At 41.4% G+C, this 12,850-nt stretch overlaps 1 protein-coding gene across 1 annotated transcript in view; it reads right to left on the bottom strand.

Moving 5' to 3' along the window:
• SAMD12 (sterile alpha motif domain containing 12) overlaps positions 1-12,850 on the bottom strand; it is a 173,522-nt gene that overhangs the window by 84,422 nt on the left and 76,250 nt on the right. The window contains exon 4 of the mRNA XM_054271578.1: positions 6,335-6,475. Within this exon, the coding sequence (XP_054127553.1) occupies positions 6,335-6,475 (141 nt within the window). The remainder of the gene's footprint in view (positions 1-6,334; positions 6,476-12,850) is intronic.

A 12,850-nucleotide genomic window follows, 5' to 3' on the forward strand; every position in this document is an offset into this window, starting at 1 on the left:
CTCCAGAGCCTTTCCAGGCTGAGCAATCCCAACTCTCACAGCCTGTCTCTACAGAAGAGGTGCTCCATCCCTCTGATCATCTGCATGGTCCTCATCTGTGCTCACTCCAACAGCTCCATGTCCTTCTTCTCCAGGGCCCCAGAGCTGGATGCAGCACTGCAGGTGGGGTCTCAGGAGAGCAAAGCAGAGGACAGAATCACCTTCCTTGGCCTGCTGGTCACACTGCCTTTGATGCAGCTCAGGACATGTTTGGCTTTCTGGGCCACAAGTGCACACTGCCAGTTCACATTGGGCATCTCATTAACCAACACTCCAAGCCCTTCTCCCCAGGGCTGCTTTCAATCCATGCTCCTCCCAACCTGCATTTATGCTTTGCATTGTCCCAACCCAGGTGCAGGACCCTGCAATTGGCCTCACTAAGCATCATGAGGATTGCATGGGCCCACCTTTCCACCCTGACCAGGCCTCTCTAGATGGCATCTCTTCCCTCCAGAGTGTCAACAGCACCACACAGTTTGGTGCCCATGGCTGAGGGTGCACTGGATCCCACTGTCCATGCCACTGACAAAGATGTCAAACAGTGCCAGTCCCAATGCCAAGCCCTGATGAATGACACTCACCACTGGTCCCCACTTGGGACATTGAGCCATTGACCACATCTCTTTCAGTGTGACCATCCAGCCAATTCCTTATCCATCCATCAAAACCATGTCCATCCATCCATCCATCCATCCATCCATCCATCCATCCAAACCATGTCTCTCCAATTTAAAGAAAAGGATGTCATGTGGGACAATCTCAAATGCTTTGCACAAGTCCAGTTAGATTTACCAGTTGCTCTTTCCTTACCCATCAGCCCTGCAACCCCATCATAGAAGGCCATCAAACCTGCTTACCTCCTGTGTGCCTCAGCACAGTTTCCAAAAGGATCTGTGCTCAGGAATACACCCAGTGCAGGTAGCTGGGTGAGCAGCTGCAGTGAGAGCTGCAGACTGAGCTCTGGGTGGCAGGAGCCTGAGGCAAGAGGCTGAGAACTGGCACAGACCCCTTGCACAGCAAAGGGCCCAGGGTCCTGTGGCACCAGCCAGGTGACTCAGAGCCACGGCAGGAGCCAGTGACTCAGCAGGAAGAGCCCAGACCTTCCTCTGTATCATAAGGATACAGAAGCCCAGGGTTTCCTTTGTTCCAAAAGCAGCAGCCTGAGCTGTTATTTTGTTGCTGTACTATGATAAAGCTATTTAAAGAATTCTGAGGTCTGAGACTCAACTATGGGAAACCCTGGGCTGAGCTGGTAAGGAAACCTTGTTTGCCTGTGAGAGTGTTGTGTGTGTAGGGAGTCAAGCTGTGCACACATCAGCCTGGAGCCACTCACTGTGGAGGGGCTTTGCTTCCAGCCCTGAAATCTCTGGTACCAAGAGTGTGACTGCCCAAGAATGGTCAGACAGAAAAGTTTCTGTAACATCTGTTCCATGATCTTGCTGGGCACAGAGGTGAGACTGACCACCCAGTAGCTTCCCCAGTCTTCCTTTATTCTGTTTTTAAAAATTAAGGTTCCCATCACTGGAACTTGACTGGACTGCCACAACTTCTCAAATACAATGGATAGTGGCACTGCCACTTCATCTGTCCCTTGGGACCTGTGGATACACCTCATCAGGTCCCATAGACTTGTGCACCTTCAGGTTCCTTAGATGTACTTGATCCTGATCTCCTACAACTGGCTCTTCATTCTCCCAGCCCCTGCCTTTGCCTTCTGTGGCTGGAGAACTTGCCATTGAAAACTGAGGCAAAAAGTTTGTTGAGTACCTCAGCTTTCTCCATGTCCTGGGTAACCACATCTCCCATATCTTCCAGAGAAGATTCACATTCACCCTGGTCTTCCTTTTATCACTGGTGCACCTATAGAAGATTTTCCTGTTCCTGCTGACATCTCTGGCCAGCTTTAATTCTATCAGAGATTTAGCTTTCCTAACCTGATTCCTGTTTCCCACTTTCTCAGCATTTCTCCCAGGCAACCTGTTCTTGCTTCTAGCCTCTGTAAGGCTTCCTTTTTGTGTTTGAGTTTGGCCAGGAGCTCCTCATTTATCCATGCAGGCCTTATGGTATTTTTTGCCTGAGTTTTTTATTGTTAGGATGCATCACTCCTGAATTTAGATGCAGATGAGATGCAACTCTGAAAGCCCTTTAATTTCCCTTCTGGAAGAATACAGTGCCAGGGTACCTTAACAGGTTTTGAATAGGACCATGCTGGAAATGGGAGGCAGGGAGGGAGGCAGGGAGGGAATCAGTGCTACTGGGACTCCCATTGGGCACATACGTATTTCAGTAACTGAGCGTCAGCGCAGGATGAGCAGAAAACTTAGTCAAGAAATAATTTCAACAGGTATCAACTGCTGAGAAGATTTTCAATGAAGCACAAAGATTTATTCTAACACGTTTTGCTAGGAGGAGAAATACTTTCCTGGCAGTATATTCAAGTAGCACTTCTGTCCTATATGAAACTCAGAGAGGAACTTAGAAGGGGGCCTAACATCATTGTAAATGCAGGTTATCATTTAATCCAAATCCAAAAATGCTTCTCAAGCTCAGCCCTGTGAGCAGATTGCTGTCTGTGGATACTTTGCAGAGAAACACACACAGCACTGTTGTACCACTTTGAGGAGTGTCCTCTCTGCTAGCCCAAAGCAGGACTCACATTGAAAAATCTCAGAATAACTTCTTCCTTCTCTGTGTAGTTATGTAAGGCTTTTTATAAAAAAATGATCTTTCAACTCAGGCTTACAGTGATAACAGTATAATAATGGTGTTTCCAACAGTGTGCAGCTCTCCCCAAGAGATGTTGGAAGATACTTTGTCAAATTAGTTCCTCAACATCACTAAGTCTGGGGAAAAAGCACAGATCAGTAGTTGGGCCTGTGCCCTTCTACCCTAGTGGAGGCTGGAATAGTGTTTCTACCAATAATAGCCTCAATCAGGCAATCAAGCCGCTCTTGCTCTGAAGAAAAGTCTTCCTAAAACTCAAGACAAGACTTCAATTACACAATCACATACTATTCTGGCTTTAAGAGACTGGATGGTGTGTCTTGAATGAAGAAGAATGAAATGGGTTTAAGTCACTTTCTACTCCTGAAACAGGAGTAGAAAAGAATGCTATTGAGTTTTTAAAATGAGGTTAACTTTCTCTGCAGACAACAGGACACAAAGCCACTTAAAATATCTGGTAACTATTATATAATGCTTTTTTAAAACTTTCCCTGTTCGATCCAGCTTCAACTGGCATATGTACTAAAGTCAGTGGAAGTCTTTTTGCTGACATCAATGGGTTCTGAATTAGGACCTCATTGCTTGCAACCCAGCTTGTGTGCTACATTAATTCAGAAATGGGTTTTAACAGATTCTTTCACCTAACAGTCTCCTGAGCTGAGCACTGAGAGACAGAGGGCTTTTTTTTCCCCTCTTTCTGGAGGACAGCAAGGCACAGCACAGCAATAGCTACAGTGTGATCTGAACTTTGTGAGTGCAATTTCCAAAAGGCAGAAACAGCTTTTCACAGGAAAAATGTTCTGTAAGTGTTAAACACAACAAAACAAAACAAAACAAAACAAAACAAAACAAAACAAAACAAAACAGTTACAGAAAGCTATTCCAGTAACAACCTGGACCAGGAACATATAAATCATAATAAGAATATGAGTGGACACGGTTTGGAGAAAGGCAACAGAACCACTTCTGGAGAACAACTGACATACCAAGAGCTTTACAAGTTGTACTGTGGTATAGAAATAATATATTAACCTTAGTACTGCCATCAAGCACTTCCAGTGGACACACACTCCAGCTTGGTGTAAATGAGGTGATAAGGGACCAGAGTACTGCTGTCATCCTGTCACTCACTGCTCCCCCACCCTGGAATCATACAATTAACACAGCTTTGCTGTACAGGGGAATGTTCTTATAAACTGTTGTTCTGCTCATAACTTCAGCTCCATTTAAGATTATGAAAGTAAACAGTTTTGGTTCCCCTAGCTTTTTAAAAGAAAGAGTCTGCTTAAGCATTCTGTTTTTATTCACCTGGGAGATGCCTGTTTTCACATTATCCTTGGTGGACCAATAGCACATGAAGATTACTGGCTTTCAGACAAGAGGTTTTACAGTCCATCAGGTCCATTCACAGATTTGTTTATTAAAATGGTACTTGTGTATAGTTTTACTGATATGAGTTTGGATTAGTGCCACTGTTTTCTTCCCCCCAAGGACAAAGAGCTCTTGCTCCCTCACACAGCCATTCCCAGCTGAGCTCTGGAACACAGGGCAACCACAAGCTCTTGTGGCTGGTGGTCACACCAGCGGCCACCCAACCCTAAAAACCACAGCTTTGAATGCAGCCTGTTTTGTGTCTCTGTGCTGACCACCCACAACCAGCGGTGGGCACTGGCTCACGTGGTTACACTGTAACAGACCCCAGCAAAGCAAGGAATAAATTCTTCTGACCCAAGTTCTCAGACCCAGCCATTTCCCCAAGGATACATTGCAGTGCCTCTGAAGTGCAGCACAGTGGCCAACACCATTGTGGGGAAGACAGCTGGAGCTGCAGACTTCCAGTTTTTGCCAAGCCTGTGCTGCCTTTCACAAAGCACACGATGTCCTGCCCTTGTGGGATCAGAGTACGTGAGAACATCCCCTCTACACAGACACTGCATTAAACACACATCCTGGCTGTCCTTCACAGCCCAGCACATGTTTATTCCTTCTCTTACCAAAGTCCAAATTTGCATCCTCAACTGCATGGGCAAAGAATGCAGCATCAAAGGATGCTGCCCTGAATTCCTTGCAATGGGGGTCACTGCTGCCTGAGTGAGCACAAGTCATACACCAGTTATGTGTCCAGAGAGGAACCAGACAGAAACAATTCACATCACAGGAAATACATCGTCCTCAATGTCACATACAAGTCTATGCAGGACTGGACAGCAGTGATCAACTGATCCAAGTTTACAGCTAGTGTGTCTTCATTGTCCCATATCAATCAAATCCCAACTTCCATAAGCAGGCCCATAACAGTGATGGTGGATGACCTGAACTTTGCAGTCCATCAAACTCTCAAGTAACATTCAAGATGCAGTGGAAGAGAGAACCTGGCCAACACTGAAGAAAAGGATGTAGGAATAATGGATGAGTGGATAAAGGGAAAAAGAAGAGTTCTTAACATCTGAGGAAGACATTCATGCTTCAGCATGACATGACACAAGATGAGGTGAGCTTCTATTAACAGCTCATGGAAAAACAAAGGAACCCTAAAACTCTGCATCACAATCCACAAGACACCCAGCCTGAAGAAACAATTCAGTTGAGACTTGAGCTCTTTCAGATAAAATGCAGCTTATTCAACTAATCAAAGTTTTCCCTATGAGCACAGTGAGCAAGGTTTAATTAGGAACATAATGTAATGTGTGAAGGACATTTTGTTAAAAATACACTGCATGTACTGAGGAACTCTGCTTTTTTTCATACAGTGTGACATACAACAGGCACTGAACCAAAACACCACAGAAATATGTGGTTTATGCTATCCCATTGGACTACCAAACAACATTTAACATAAAGTATTGCAGATATATAATAGAGGACGTCTAAATGTTCCTTTACAGTATTGCCACAATAACTGCTTTTCTTTCATGTTACCACAGCCATTACTAGAGAGCTAACACCAAAAGTCATCATAAAGAATGTCTAAACCTCATTTGGAAAATATATATAACCTCTTTTGTTACTCCTTCTTCTCTGTGTTCTAATCTAGACTTAATATTAAACCCAGCTTTGTTTTTTCTTAGCAGCAAAAATTAGAAGCACCTCTATTCAAGTCAATACAATTATTTCAATATGAAGAAGGAATCAGCCATCTGCAAAAAACAGTCTAACAGGTAATTTTCCACTGACAGCTCTTACCATAAAACAGTTGACAGAAACAACACTGTTTCATCTAACACTGAAAGTAAACAATTAATGCAAAATGGACAATGCTTTTAAAGACAATAGGTCTTCCATCTATGCCCTTAATACATAATTATTTTCATCTTAGTAAGCGGACACTTAGGAAGGACCACCATCAAATTATAGATGGAGCCTATTAATCACACAAAACAGGCAGCTGAATATCTCTATTTATTTATGCATTATTTTACTTTTTGATCCCCCCTTGGAAAGCATGTGGAATCTATGAGACATTTTCATGCATCATTTCTTGTAGAAGAACATCAAGTGACCTTTTTTGCCCTCAGGCAAACTTCTCTTATCTGATCTCAGTAACTGTCCATATCAAAAACATTTTCCATACCTTGTGTAAGCAGCTGGAGGTTTCGGACTTCTTCCCTCACCTTCAGCTGAAGGACTTGCTGCAGAATGTGCTGTCTCAGGCTTTCCTGGGCAATGCCCATTCGTTCAAGCTTTTTGTCAGTAAGTCTCAGCAAAGCACGGCCTGGAAGAAAAAGCCAAGAAGAAAAATCACCCAAGAATTTCCATTAGTGCAATAGGCTCACTCTGACACAATAATTCACTACAGAAAAAATTCTCAGCCCTGAAATACCTTATTCTGAGCAGACATTGTTCCATCTGTTAGGTACTCCCTTACTGTTAGAGACCTATGTGCTACTCCTCCCTTTTCTATTGTTTTTCTCTATTGTTTAGGTGCTTTGTGAGATACAGGCATGTAAAAGAGGAATCTTGTGCCATTTTAGACAGCCAGTTGCTGTTCTTAAGGGCCAGTTGTTCTCCCATGGGAAGGACAACCCCTGTAAGTCTACAACTGACATAGGTCCCTAAATAGACTCTCACCTATTTTCAAACACCATGTCAAGAAATGAGTGAAAACCAATGACTGTGGGTTTTACAAATTAAATCAATTTAAGATATATCAGTGATGAATATTGTTGCAATTCAGATATATCTATAGTTTACCAGCACCATTTCCCAGCATGGTTCTGTACTTCATGGTTCAGACTTCCAAATCCCTCTTAACAATAAACTGTCACAGCAAAATTGGGAAAAAATCCCCAGAGATTTCTATCAGTTGTATCTAAAACATTCCCAAAAAAAATATTTTGTCCAACTATAAAAAACCATCTGGTCTTTGCAGGCATTCACTCCCAGTTTGTGACTTATCTTAAGTATTAGGTAATGTTAAAACACAGCCCCAGGCAGATTGTAGATGTTAAAAAAATCAAACAATCTACAATTCTGATAGTGGAACTCTGACTCCATCTTTTGGGCATGGCTGTGCTATAAATAAACAGGAGCAAAGCTGTACCCTGGCTGAGCCAACAATAAGGAATTATTTGAACCAAGCAGAGAATTAAAGCATCAAGCAGAATTTTACCCTAGGAAGAAAATGAAAACTTACTCTCTTTGGCCTTGCCCACTGCTGTGAGGTAGTACAGGGAGGAGTGTTGTGCAGCCCCCTACTGACTCTTGATTGCCACTATGCACATTTGCTATCTAAAGGTGCCCTGGCCAATGAAAACAAATCAAACTGGAGCTACATGGATACTACCTTGAAAATGTCATGTTTGTTTTAAACAGGTTCAACTTTTTACCTCCTCTGTTTTTTAATTATGAAAAATCCCTTCTTTGACTCCTCAGGCCTTATTCTGAAACCAGAAGATATCAAGAAGCAAGTTATTCCCTCTGCAACACAGCAGCCTCTGTGCTACCATTACTGTGGCTTTTGGATGAATGCTACAATTTAGCTCATTAGAAACTGTTACTCAACACAGCAGGATAAGGCCCTTATTCAACATCTTTCTCTGCAAACTAGCAAGGAGTAGAGAATTTTTATAATTATTTTAATTAAAAAATTTAAGATAAATGCTAAAAATTTAAAGGGGCACAGAATATCTGCCCCAAACCAAGGAGTTAACAGCATGCCTTTCACAAACAGCTATATTTCACTCACAAGCAGATCTACAGGATCTTGATATGACACAATGTAAAATAGTGGGATATTACTATTAATAAAGCAAGATGTTATTGATCAGATAAAAATGACAGCATTCATAGATTTTCAGCCCTTCTGCATCTCTCAAACACTACACACTACAATGGATGACCTTTTGACAAGGAAACCTTTCTTTGAAATCACAGACAAGAAGAATTCTAAGGGTTAATGTAATAACCAACTATTGAATTTAAGTCTCTTGCAGATCAATGCCAGCTGTCCAATTCTCCTGGTGATAAAGGCAGCAATAATGACTTCAATTTTTATATTGTCTTATCACACTAAAATATCTTAAAGCAATTTATAAAGGATGTACAACAGTTCAAGAGTATGGTCTGTAATGTCAAATTAGCAACTGAAAGCAAATAAGAATACAAGACACCAGTTTAAAGAGTGCCAACACATGTCATCTTAGGGCAGTGAGTCAGCAACAGCAATATGAAAGGACAGACAGAGACCATGCATCTCAGCCAGTGCCCTCCACCTCTTCTTGGCCATAGATACAGTCATTACTCTTTCCTTCCTCTGAGCAACTCTTTAGTTCATATTCAAATCGTTCTTCTACCCCAGCCACTGCCTTTGGAAGTTGAGTGTGCACAAAACAGAGACATCTCTTTTCAACTCTTGGCGTGTCAGTTCTTCTGCTGCTTAGGCTCAAAGCACGATGCTATTGACTCATACTCTCTGTAGCAGCTTGCACAAATTGCCTTAAATTAACTCTTTCTTGCACCAAATCCAAAGTGACATGTCGAGGCAATGATGAGGTGAGAAAGCAAACATCCAAATGTGACATTTCAAGCAGGCACTAAAGGACCTGATTGTGAAAATTCAATCCTCTTCATACCTTCTCTCCCCTCAACACTTAGAACAACAACATCCAAGCCACAAGTGGAATAATTTTCATTCTGACACTAAATCATGCCTTTGAAAAGATATTTTTAGTGCCTGGATCAGTCACTAAAGCCAATTAGTCACTAAGGCCAAGATCCTGACAATCAGCTAATGATTTTGGATGCTTCCCTGTCTTACTTTGTGTATTATGCATATCTGAAAGAGTAATCATTTTGTGCTAAGAACTCTGTGCTATTGAACATTGAAACCAACTGTCCAGAGAATTTGTGGAGTGTCTGTCTTTGGAAGCATTCAAAACCTGTTTGACAGGGTCCTGAGCTGCACTTGTCCCTGCTTTGAGTAGATGATTGCCAGTGATGCCTTCCAACATCATCTGTTCTGTGAAATAACATGTATAAAAGACTTGATCTAAATACCTATTTTCTTTTAAAAAGCTGAGATTAACAAAGGAAATTATTAAGAGTACACAAAAGATGGCCATTTTATCAAGCAACATGGTTAAACAGAGAGACAGCTATACAGTAAAAATTGGGGGTAGATTTTTAATTTTCAGAGAGTGCAGATATATTATCAAAAGCAGAACATTTCTAAGAGTATACACTGATCTATTCTACACATTTTCTAAGAGTATACACTGATCTTTGCTCAGAGACAAGTAGAATGAACTTAACCACCATTGCAGGAAAATTTCCCTACACTGCAGAACAGACACTGCCTCTTAGATGTAGTAGCTACCTGCCCAGCAGGTACATTTTTTTCAAACAGGACATTTTTTTGAAAGCACCTAAACTAAGAGAACCATAAAGGTCCCAGTGACAAACACCTAGGCCTTGGTTCAGCCTAGCTGCAAGGCTGGAAACCAAATGTTTTAAACAAAACTCCACAGCTCCCTCAGTAAATGCACACATCTTTTAACACCTAAACCCCAGCCCTCTCATACTCAGGGCAGATCAGCCATGGAATGTTCTGAGCTACCCTGAGGGCAAACACAAAATATAAAACACTTTCCAGCTTAATAATAGATTGATGGCCTAATTTTTTCTAATATGACTTAGCTGCTACAGATCTCATTGAATCAAGCTGGGAGTAGATGAAAATCTGAATGGAGGGAGAAACATTGCATGCCACAGAACATTAGCATGAGTATAAGCACTGGTCCAATGGGGCTGGCATTGGCCCTTGAGCAAGGAAGGCAGCACACTGCTGTGCCTAATGAGAAATGTTCAGCACTGCTATATCCTACTGCTCTTCCCCCAGTGTACAGACACACAGAGGGACACCTCACAAGAAGCCTTGAAAGAACACTTGCAATGCAGGCAAAGGGCCAGGTAAGAAAGGGCTTATTTAACATGTGGAAAGAACTGAAGAAATGCAGGGAAACAAGAGCAGATAGCAGCGAGAGGCTGATCTGACACAAAACCCTGACAAAAACTATGAGTAATTTAAAGCTGATGAAAATGATAAACCACAAGTGGGAACAAATGATGGTGAGAAATATGGCCAAGACAGGTGACCTTGTCTTCCAAGTACAGTATGAAAGGTATACCTGATTGTCTAGACAAGATGTTCAGTTTACTTACTTGTAAAACTTGAAAAAACAGGAAAATGAGATTTACTAAGCCCCTAAATTATGTAAGATGAAAAATTTTTCAAGTTTATACTTAAATGCTGCAAATGCCATTTTATTCTTAGTTAACAGATAATAGTGTGTTTCTCTAGTTTTTCAAATGTGGTGCTTTTGTGTGTACTTGAAATAGTCTCATCATAGCTTTCCTCTTGCTTTAACAGGGTGATTGTTGGCTGCTCTTGACTGCCTTGGACATATCAAGTAAGAAATTTCCATGACAGAGACACAGGCATAAACATCATTGTTCAGGTGCTGGTGAGACACAAGTATAAAACTCTCATCATATACTCAGGAAAGAATGCAAACAAGAATGGGCAGAGAAAGAGGCTATGATTTCATAGTGAGGAATGGCAAAATTATGAGAGGAAGCAAGAAAAAGAACAGTCATCTACAGAATGAGACTAGCCTCATGATGGCAGTGGGGGGAGATGAACACTGGGAAAAGAGAAGAACTATTAGACTGAATATATATACTATATATATAATACATATAATTCCTGACTATATTAGGGAACTGATTTGAAAAGAGAACAAATGGGTGTGATTACAATTGAAGATGCTGAGTTCAGAAATATCTTTTAAAAGAAACAGCACAAACCAGAAATCAATCAAATTTTCAGAGCAAACTTGGTATAACTTCATGATATTTTCTGGATAACCTATCAGATCTTCTACAGTCCTACATTTTCTGCTTTTCCCATGAGAATTTAAGACCCTGTCTCTCCTTCTCATGCCTGTCTCATAACTAGTCAACCAGACACATCAGCCACTTTGTCATCAATGCCTTGTGGCAAATCTACAGCTCTTCCTGCAAAGGCAGCCAGATCTGATTTGTCTTACTAATCATTTTAGCCCTAAGACTAATGCAGACTCTTGGTAAACTGCAACTTGCATTACCATCCTCTTTGTCCCCCTTCAGATATCTAATATGCCACTAATCAAGGAAGACTTACTTGCTTTAAAAGTAAAAATGGATTAATTTTTCATCAGACTTACCATAGCAGCAAACACCTTATTGATCTACCTCGTGGCATAAGAGCAGCTGCCAGCCTAAGCAGCTCCCAAAATTGCTACTGGCACCTACTGGTACTTCTGATGTGATGAAAAAATCTCAGCTGAGGACCAGCTTAAATAGACAGGAGACACAAAATATTCTGTGAAATATACAGAAATATACAGAAATAAAGAGGAAGGAACAACAGTTTCTAATGATAGGACCAGGAGAAGCAGAGAAGATTATTTAACCTTGAAGAATATTAAAGATCTCCTGCTGAGGAAGTTCTCCAACATCTGAGCCAGCATTCTTGTACTTTCTCATCCTGTTAACAAAATCAGTAAACCTCCATGAGGCCATAGGAATTACCTTCTGGTAAGACATATGAATGGAAGAAGCCCATGACTCCAGTATATCTACAGGGGAAGCACAGGAAACCTGGTTTACAGGAAGGCTATGTATCAATTTGCTCATGTATCAAACTAGCTTTGGACCCACTGTTAGTTGTTAGCACCATCAAAGATGATTCTCTGTCTCTTTCTCACTCATTATTTGCTGGTTCTGGATGATGCCCATTCTATAACAGAGTTTCTCAAAGAAAACACTGTAATATTGGTCAATAAACATCTGATCAAACTCAAAGAAGCAGCTATGTAAACAAAGGCACTTTCTGAACATATCTGCATCCCTTGTTTCAACATGATGTCCGTTTATAGTTCTGACAAGACAAAGTGATGACTGTTTTTATTTCTGCCAATAAATCTACAATGAAACAAGTTTATTTCCATAAAGCCCTTCTCAGGTCTCAGTTTTTTGCACCATCCCATCTTTCCTTCCTCCACACTTCCGAACCACAAGCATGAACAGAATATGAAAGAAAAGTAACTCAACAAAATCTTTAACTTAGCTGCATTTTCAAATATAAAACTAGCAACAGCCAAACCATGGCTTTCTTTCTAAATTTGTTTCTGACAAACTTACTAAGATGTCAGTGTTGCATGTGTCAAGCTATTTAACTCAGATTACTTAGTTTGATGTAACTTCCTCTCACCTTGGTGCAGCCTTTCCCAATTCCCTCTATATTCTATCATCTGCCACTGTCACTTTCTATTATCTTAATTCTGATACAGTCCTTTGCACTATGCATCTCCTGTTCAATGATGGCCTCTGAAATTTCAATTAGGAGATGTCTTTCTGACACTCAGTCCTCCTTGCCTCTTCCCAGGGATGTCTCCCAGGTAGCTGCCCCCAGCTGCTTCTCCCCACGCCTCCCTCTCTGAGGCTGCTGTGCTCCTGACACAGGCTCAGGCACATTCATCAGCTCAGTCACAACCACGCTGGATTTATGCTACTGAACAAAACCAAAAAACCTGCAGCAATGGTGCAG

The sequence above is a fragment of the Melozone crissalis genome, unplaced genomic scaffold, assembly GCF_028551555.1.
Source record: "Melozone crissalis strain CALT ecotype California unplaced genomic scaffold, PUWL_Pcris_2 ptg000002l_1, whole genome shotgun sequence".
NCBI classification, from domain to species: Eukaryota; Metazoa; Chordata; class Aves; order Passeriformes; family Passerellidae; genus Melozone; species Melozone crissalis.